At 36.3% G+C, this 9,699-nt stretch overlaps 1 protein-coding gene and 1 pseudogene across 1 annotated transcript; one reads left to right on the forward strand and one right to left on the reverse strand.

Moving 5' to 3' along the window:
- Nucleotides 1-505: 505 nt before the first annotated feature.
- LOC145006645 (GDSL esterase/lipase At1g58430 pseudogene) lies at nucleotides 506-4,564 on the reverse strand (annotated as a pseudogene).
- Nucleotides 4,565-5,357: 793 nt separating this feature from the next.
- On the forward strand, nucleotides 5,358-5,970 carry LOC145005112 (histone H3.2-like). Its single transcript, XM_078964162.1, has one exon. It carries the CDS (start codon nucleotides 5,387-5,389, stop codon nucleotides 5,795-5,797), a length of 411 nt encoding a protein of 136 aa, XP_078820288.1. The 5' UTR covers nucleotides 5,358-5,386; the 3' UTR covers nucleotides 5,798-5,970.
- Nucleotides 5,971-9,699: the final 3,729 nt, after the last annotated feature.

Raw genomic sequence — 9,699 nt, forward strand, 5'->3', positions numbered from 1 at the left:
CATCAGATCGAAAAGGAAATGGGTTAAACCCAACTACAAATGGGTTCCGAAGGCTCAATCTCCCAGTTCTTCTAACGATTCTAATATTTCTACATCTTCTGTTTGCGATAAGTAGGATATGTCATGGGATAGAGTATCATACAAGGATGAAAAAGGTCGACCCAATTTCAAAATGGGTTGGGTTCCAAATACCAACTGATCCCGATCTATGTCGGAGCAGCTATGGACGCATATCATCATATTTTAGTTTGTTAATAATGGCTATTCTAGGCACATGATAGGAGGCATCTCTCAACTGTGCAACACTCAGAACATTGTTTGAGAGTATGTGTCCTTTGCGGGAAGGGAAGAAAAGAAGGGATCACACATTGGGGTTTGTGCTTAACGCAGTGAAGAATTTTTGGATCTGTTCTAAGATTATGTGTGCTGTTCTCAGACCTTCTGGATGCAAATTCAATCTGTGAATTACGGTTTGTATTTTCTTCTTTGTACTCCTGAGTTTACCTTACACTGATTCATTTTAAAGACAATTTTTCATTTTCTTATCATTTTTATTTAGTAGGTATTGTTTGGGAAGTGATATCAACAAGTGATAACGAGCAATCTGAGTTTGTGTAAAGTACCAAAGCTGAATTGTCTAGGCTCTGTGTTCGATACGCTGGTAGGCACGAAGGATTTAAATGGACTTGACTAGGAAAAGATGAACTTAAGAAATCAAATGACTTGACAAATCTTGACCTAGATAGATCCGTTTAACCTGAAAATACGACGCTTGGCTAGGTTGAGCAGGGAGATATACATGAGAATCCACTAGTCACATTAAAGAACCCGTATCTAGAATTGTGGTTTTACTTTTCCTCGATTTACGGATTCTGTCCTTAATTCCGGTATTGACGGAGCGACTGGGGAATTCTGATACAGTAGATCTGTAGAAAATTATTTTATTTCTTTCTTATTGTTAGTCATATGTTGCCTCCTCTACGTGATTTGAAGAGATCCCACCTGGACTGCAACATATGCAAATCTATTTCTCTGCATCTTATATCTATGAAATTCTTTTTATCTGTTAGCCATATGTTATCTCCTTTGTGTGATTAATAATTCGACCTGGTACAGAACATATGCATCCTTCTACTTCTCAAACCCTCTAAAACTATAATTAATCATAATCTAAATCTATCCTCTCTATGAATAATAGTCTGGTCACCTAAAGTAAGGAGTATCGCGGAAGTTCTTGATTATTGGGTATATCAGGAAGCAGGAAACATGTTCTAGTACATCTAAAATTGAACAATTATAGATTGTCTGTAGATCTCGCTGCTCAATTTAGGTGGACAACAATATCCTTGGTCGTCGTCAGATAAATGGTCCTTAGGAATTTTTATCTAGTACTTAGGATCAATCTGTCATGTCATTGATAGCATTCCTAAAATTTGTCACAATTTTTCGTGCTTAAGTGGACCACAATACCGGCGATCGACCAGATCTATTCATGAAGGGGAAGGTACTGACAAACGGATTAAGACTGTCTAACAACTTTGATCCTGAATTTTTTTTGTTAAATTTGTTCATAGTTTTCCTCTATGCACAAATTTAGGGGGATAATTAAAAAAAAAAATCAAACAAAAATTCAAAAAAAAAATCAAAAATCAAACAAAAATTAGAAAATTAAAAATCAAAAAATAATGTTATTTCTGTTTTTTTTTTCCATAAAATATCAAAAATCCAAAAATATTTTTTGTGTGCTAATTTTTCTTTTAGTTTTTTTTTTTTTGTCTTGAAAAGTGATTTCAGACATAGATGAGACTCTTGGAGACTGTATCGAGATTTTTGAGCCAAAGCTTCATCCGTGATCATCGAAGAATTCTCATTCAAAGGAGCAAGAAATGAAGATTATTCTTTTGACATTCAATCCTTCAACCCCAGATGCAAGGTGAAGCTGACTTCAAGATTATGTGACGGATTGTATTGAAGTTTCCTCAATCAGTCTGTTGCTATCTTGTACATGTTGAAGTGATCTAGAAGATTATTTCTCTCCGTTGTTCTCCCTAAAAATTCTCAAGCTGAAACTGCTATCTTTCAAGAATCTTTTCATCAAGCCTCCTCACCTAATGTGTATTAAGAGTCAAATCTTGAAGAAATGTCCAACTGATCAAGATGAAGTCATTCATGGAAGATTCATATGTTCATCCTGATGTTGTGAAGAAATCGAAGATAAACGCTGAAGCCAATCTCCAACTGAAGATTAACAAGAAAAGCCAACTACTTTTTTTTTTTTTTTGGGGGGGGGGGGGGGGGGGGGGGGGGGCTTGTTGGGTCAATTAGAAAAGAAAGCTATAAACCAAGGGGGAGATTGTTGGGTCTATAAATTTGGTTTATACTTTGCTTTTCTAGGAAAATATATTTTTCTATAATATACTATGTAATTTTGTGGGTGTGTACGGCTGCACATGTGTGTGCGGCCGCACACCCTGTGTACGGCCGCACATGCGTGTGCAGCTGTACACTCGTGTACAGCTGGTGACCCATGTCTCATATATATAGGGTGAGAAGTGCAAGGCTAGAAGAGAGCATATTGTAGAGAGAGATAGTTAGAGAGAAGAATAGTGTGTGAGAGAGAATCTTATGTATGGAGCATCATTCATATATGAGACATGGGTCACCAGCTGATGCATCATTCATATATGGAGCATCATTCATATATGGAGTATCATTCATGCCGATTCATATTTTTTGTATGGGGTGTTTACCTCCGATGGGGTGTTTACCGATTCATATTCTTCTTCTTCTCATTCTCTTCTATTTGATATGACATCATCCAATTAATTGGGATTTCGCACCATCAATTGGATCTGATTGATACATAAGCAGATCGGAGACTTACATGTGTGGTATGAATGTTTTGTGATGTGGTATGAATTTGAAGATTTTTAGATAAGATTGTAAGGGAGGTTCAAGAATTGAACACAACCAAACATACAAATAAGAACATAGTTAACAAATAGATGAAGCTGGAATGTAGTTCATCCAACAAACTTATTGAATAACAACAAAACGAGAATCAGAAACTCCTTATTCAATCGATTTGCACATAATATAGAAAGATGTACCAAGTGGCGTCTTGTTTTTTCTTTCATAAATGCTGACTTACAAAGTCCGCTCCTGGCCGGAGACTCAATCGTAAAGGAGGGTGGAAAACAAAAGGCAAATATGGAGAGGTGATGGATATAAGCGGATGAGGGTAACAACATGGCCGGTCCAGATGATTTAAATATCTTCACATGCCTTGAACGAGTAAGGAAAAAAAACCCTTATCGTTAATATAAGCTTTTTATTTTTAAATAAATATATACACATATATAATATAATAAAAAAATTGAATCCTGTGTAGCTGCCCGCTTTTCATCTCCCCGAACGCCTCTCATGAATTACAATTAAAAATTATAATATAATAAAATGCTAAAAGTAAAATACAATAAAATGAAAATAAGATCATAGGGGTAAGCCACTCAAAAAACAAAAGTAGGAGGTATGTGGTGTGGTGTGGTGTGTATATAAAATTAGCAAACGAACAAGAATGCAATAAACACATATGAATTAAAATTAATGCCACAAATTTACCATGTTTTCGTGGATTTCGGATCATCTCCATCATCGGAGTGTAGATATCTGGGTACATAATCTGGCTTCCTTTCAAAGAAGATTGAATATGCGACAGCAGATTCATGAGCTTCTGATTGTAGACTCGAGCATCGGTGTTCTGATGCATCAAACATGTTCTCGAGAATCTGGATAACATTTTAATCGGTAAACACCCCATCGGAGGTAGCCCTGTAACCACCATTGTTCGACATCCGAGCTTATACAACTCCTATCAACCACCACCACAAAATCAAACAAACTGTTTAAATAAAGACAGAGAGAGAGAGAGAGATAGAGGGGGAGAGAGAGAGAGAGAGAGAGAGAATTACATTGATGAAATTCTGAAGCTTCTTCAATATATAATCCTGGTAATCTTCCATGGAGAGATCGTCTCTTCTAGAAGGAAGATCGTAGTAGCTAATCGGGAAATCATTTGTTCCAGCACTAATTGACACCAACGCCCCCTCAACTTTGATCCCCACAACTTTCTTCAATCTCTTTATATACTCCTTAAAGTAATAGAACTGCTTCGTCACAAGAATCGCCTGTGAAATCTGAGACGTCATGTCATCGTAGCCGGATCCGGCGGAAGCGAAGTTCACTCCGGTGCGGATATCAAAATTGGAGATATTAAGCTGCAGGAACGGAGGAATGGTTTGCTTTATTCGCAGCAGAGGTGCCCAAAAGTCCGACACCAGTTTCTCATTTGAAAATCATCCGGTGGGGATTTTTTTCCAGGAAAGTCTTCCCCGTATGGGGGATGGTCGGTTTTCAATGGGGTATTTATGTAATTGTTGTTGCCGGAATCTGCAGTCGAGTTGCCAAAAATGAGGATGGCAGAGAATAGATGGGTTGTGTTCTGACTAGAAAGGGCAGTGGAGACTTTCAGAAGTAAGGCGAATATGAACACGACGAAAGCCATAGAATTAGTGATGGAAGGGACACTCTAGGGTTAGGGCTTGCAGCTAATAGTGTCTGATGGTGGCAGCGAGATAGAGTTACAGTTTCTAGGTAGAAGTGGGGCTGCAGACGATGACTGAAGGTAACGACAATGTCGTTAGGGTGGCAATAGCGACAAATATAGGAGGGTGGTAGTAATGGAAGCCTATTAGAGATTGAAGAAAGTGAGGAGGTAGAAGGAATAGATTTGGAAGAAGCTTTCGGAAGAAACGATGGCTAATAGTGTCTAGAGGGTATTAGGGTTTTCCACGAGAAGCTACGACCATACGTTACAATGATACATGCGTGTATGCGTATACATTGAAAGCTTAATAAATTGTACATGGTATTATAAAATGTATACCTCTTAATTTTCAAGAAATGGGCAATATCCTTAATAATATAGTAAAGATATGAAAATTAAGAATTATTTTAGGAGTAGGTGAGATTTGATTTTATAAAAAAACACATAATGTTTTGTAATGTTATTTACAAACTTGTTATATATTTTTTTGTTTTTTAGAAATAGAATTAATTACTCCTGTGTCATTTATTATTCTCACGTCAAACAATAAATCAGTAGCAATTTCACACGGATCACAATCCGCGTTTTCTATGTGAAGGTATCCTAGGCCATCGATTCATCTCCTATCCAACGGTTGGTAGACTTTTGCGGAGATTTTTCTCCAATATTTCAAAATCTCCCGCTACCAATGGTTTCAGAAAAAGCTTTATAAAACACATACAATCTATGATTCCAACACACAAACCCTAAAGCAGTTTCTTTAATTTTGCAGCAAAAGAGATGGCAAGAACTAAGCAAACTGCTCGCAAATCAACCGGTGGGAAAGCACCAAGGAAACAGCTTGCAACAAAAGCGGCAAGGAAATCAGCTCCGGCGACAGGTGGAGTGAAGAAGCCACACAGATTCAGGCCGGGAACTGTGGCACTCAGGGAAATCCGGAAGTACCAGAAGAGTACTGAGTTGCTCATTCGTAAGCTTCCATTTCAGAGGCTTGTGAGAGAAATCGCACAGGATTTCAAGACCGATCTGAGGTTTCAAAGCAGCGCGGTGGCTGCACTTCAGGAGGCGTCCGAGGCTTATTTGGTGGGATTGTTCGAGGATACAAATATGTGTGCGATTCATGCCAAGAGGGTTACAATTATGCCAAAGGATATGCAATTGGCTAGAAGGATCAGGGGTGAGAGGGCTTAGATTTTTTACAGACGTTGTTTGTTAGCTTTTCTCCACAACCATGGTATTAGGGTTCTATAAATCTGTGTTCTTGTTGTTGTTGATATAAGCTGTATTTGATCTTCGTTTGGATCTTCTCTAAATGTCAACTTTCTCTTTGGCGTATTGAATGATGAATTGGGAGTTTCTGGTTCGTGATTGTCTTATAACTTTTCATTTATACATCATTACTTTATTGACATTTTTCTCATAATAATATAAAACACAGCAAATCTTCAGTAAAGCATATAGTTAACAGGATCTACATATTAATCTAGTAAACACATATAAGTAAATCATTTATAATTTGACGTACGTAAGTACCTAATAATCTATTCTGTTTATAATCAGAGTCTACACAGGCATACTCCAGCACCAACTCTGGTGACAATGGATGAAAAACCAACTTAAATAATTAAAAGACAATCAAAGCTAAAACTTATTGCAAATTATGAGTTATAGCTATATGTTCAATTTTATTGAACCCAAATTAAATTGCAAAACAACCTACAGAAAATCGTGTATTTAAATCTAAAGCAAATTGTTGTTTGAATACTTTTGATCAGGGAAAAGATGAATACTAGATAATTGCTACTTCAAACTAAAGAATTGTAGAGGAAATAAAAAAAACATCAATTCGAAATTCCATACAAAGGGTTATTGAAAGTTTGAAACACCTTTAAATGATATTTTTTTGATAACATTTATAAATGAATTTCATAGCATTTTCGGAGTTTTTAGTTTCCTGAATGTCCCAAAGTCATGTTAAAATCATTTCTCTGAGTTGAAGTGTGGAAATCAGTCTGAATATCTACACAATCCAAATTAACTTGTTTTTTCAAAGCATGAGAGAATGTATCAATCAATTCAGAAACACTGATTTAAAATAAACATCATCTTTACAATACAAAAGTCTTCTAAATTATTCAAAAGATTTAAATTTTCAATGGTTCTAATTAACAGTCTCTAGACTGAAAATTATATTATCGGAATAAATTAGACTTATAAGCCTAGTGTATATCTCATTTGAATATAGAATTCATGTATATAAATTAATTTAAATACCTCAAATTAGACACTGTACTAGTTAATTTACATCGATCATCTAAATAGATTATATAAATATAAGTTATTATCATCAAAGCACCATAAATTGTGACTGTTTAGTTTGAATTGGTATTTGAACTTTTTTCCCCTTTTAGATTATTTCAATAGGGAAATCTACAGAAAAGTCCTAAAGTTTTGCTTAAATTTATGATTTAGTCATAAATTAATTTCCACTTATGAAAAAGGACAGTTACCGGCTATTACACTCAGTTTAGCCCTTCGAACGGTAACCCTTGTATGGCTGACTGTCCTTATCACCCTCCATTAACCTCTCTGTCATCCACTTCTCCTCTGTAAAAACCTTTTCTTACCCTCCATCGAAGCAAAACTTTACCTGAGAAGAATCAAAGGTAAGAAAATCCACGTGGTCCTCCAATATCGTGTTTCCCTTATAGTATTTGATTAATTTATGTTTTGTAGTGATAATTGAGACAATAAATGACTTGGATACCATTGATGTGGAATTGGATGAGTTGTTCAAACACATACAAAGAAGTCGATGCAAAGATGAGTTCCTAAAAACTCACACACGAAGCGCTTGACGAATGCACCATACCTGAGATAAACATAAATGATACTGAAGGAATGTCGGAGGATGAAGCATAACAGGAGAAGTTGAGTGATAGTGAGGGTGACGATGAGTACAAATTGCAGTTTCAATACTCAACCCATGATCCGAAGGTGAAATGGAACAATATGAAGCCAGTTCGTGGGGAGATGTATGAATCACCACACCAATTAAAGATTTGTTTGATAAATTACTCTATAAGTAGGGGTTATCCAATTACGATAAAAAAAATGTGATAGTGTAAGGATCGTGGATGTATGTGCAAGTGACCATGAGAAATTTCAATGTCCCTTTGTTGTAAGGGCCTCATGGATGAGCACTGAAAGATCATTCCAAATCAAAAATTTGGTTGAGCAACATACCTGTGTTAGGAATTTCCATAGTGCTAATCTTATGGATCCCACATGGATAGCTAGCAGTTTCTGAAGGAGATGGTTTGGAAACCAAATCTGAAATGTAAGGAAATGCAAGCTATTGTTCAAAGCAGGTTCCATTGCAAAGTTTCATGGTCAAAATGTTATAGAGCTAAGTGTAGGGCAATTTCTTTAATAGATGTATAGTTGAGTGATCACTATGCAAAAGTATAAGATTATGGACATGAGCTGATGAGGTCTAATCCAAGGAGTAGAATTCAAATATCTGTCACTGTAAACCCTGATAACACTACTACTTTCCATAGAATGTATACATGTTTTAAGACTATCAAAAAAGGATGGAAAGTTGGTTGTCGAAGAGTTATTGGGCTTGATGAGAGTTTTTTTAAAGGGACAATGTAAAGGTGAGCTGCTAACTGCCATAAGGAGGTATGCAAATAACCAAGTGTGTCACATTGCTTGGGCAGTAGTTGAAATTGAGAACAAGCCCAACTGGAAGCGGTTCTTGGAACTATTGCATGATGACCTGGAATTACAAGGAGGCTTGAATTTGTGTGTTATTTATGATCAACACAAGGTAATGTTTTCGATTATCTTTTTTTTTTCATTTTATTTATACATGTATCAAGCAGTTACTAATGAAATTTTTTAATGTAATTGATAGGGTTTTTTTGGAAGATGTAAAGGTTGTACTGCCACATGTGGAGCACATACAATTTGCAAGACATGTGTATGAAAATTTCAGAAAGGACTTCAGTGATATAGAGTTCAAAAATATGTTTTGGACAGTTTCCAAGTCAACTGTTGAGGGAAAATTCAAATTGAATATGGAGAACATCAGAGAAGTCAATCCTGTTGCTTATGATCATTTGATGGAAAGGGAGCCTAAATCTTGGTGCAAAACATTTTTTAAAGGTGGAATGACATGTGAGGCTGTTAAAAATGGAACGACAGAGTGTTTTAATGTAATCATACTTGATGCCAGAAAGAAGCCTTTGTTGCCCATGCTTGAGGAGATTAGACTACATATGATGGAAAGGTTATTTAATTTGAAGCAAGAAGCACATAAATGGGTGAATGATGTGCGTCCAGTACCTATTAAGAAAATGGATGAGTTTGGTTTTGATATCAAGTAAGTATTATAAAATTAAGACAATGTATAAGTTTAGTATTGATATCAATATGTATAATAATTAAAACTGTTAATGTGTTTGCAAGACTTGGTATGTTCATCCTAGTGGTTTGAATGCTTATGAAGTGAGAAATGGCTTCCATTAATATGGAATGACCTTAGAGGGGATGTACTATACATGCAGACTTTGGGAGTTGTTTGGGATCTCCTGTGTCCATGCCCAAGCAACCATAATTTACACACAACAGAATCCAACTAGATTCATCAGCACATGGTTTGGTAAGGACAAGTTTTTAGCTGCTAATGAGTTTAACATCCTTCATGTTAATGGCAGTAATATGTGGGAACCAACACCTTACACCAAACCACTACCACCCGTTGAAAGATGGATGACAAAAAGGTCTTGTATGAAAAGGAAAATGCATGTTTCTGAGCATGAAGACAGGTTCTCCCAACTCTCCTCTAAGGGAAGAACTATCCAATGTTAGAATTATATGCAAATAGAGCATAATAAAGTATCTTGCAACAATCCCTCAGTCAAACCAACACCAAAGCCTAAGAAGAAAATTGGAAGGCCAAGATTGAATCCATAATTGACCAATTGTACAAGACTTGGGAGAGGTGGTGGAAGAGGTGGTACAAGAGGTGGAAAAGGTGGTGGAAGAGGTGGTAGAAGAAGGGGTAGAAGTGGTGGAAGAGGTTC

This window comes from Lactuca saligna, chromosome 7, assembly GCF_052625555.1.
Source record: "Lactuca saligna cultivar CGN05327 chromosome 7, ASM5262555v1, whole genome shotgun sequence".
NCBI lineage: Eukaryota > Viridiplantae > Streptophyta > Magnoliopsida > Asterales > Asteraceae > Lactuca > Lactuca saligna.

Coding starts and splice junctions, on each gene's coding strand:
- LOC145005112 (XM_078964162.1), top strand. CDS start 5,387: ATGGCAAGAACTAAGCAAACTGCTCGCAAATCAACCGGTGGGAAAGCA.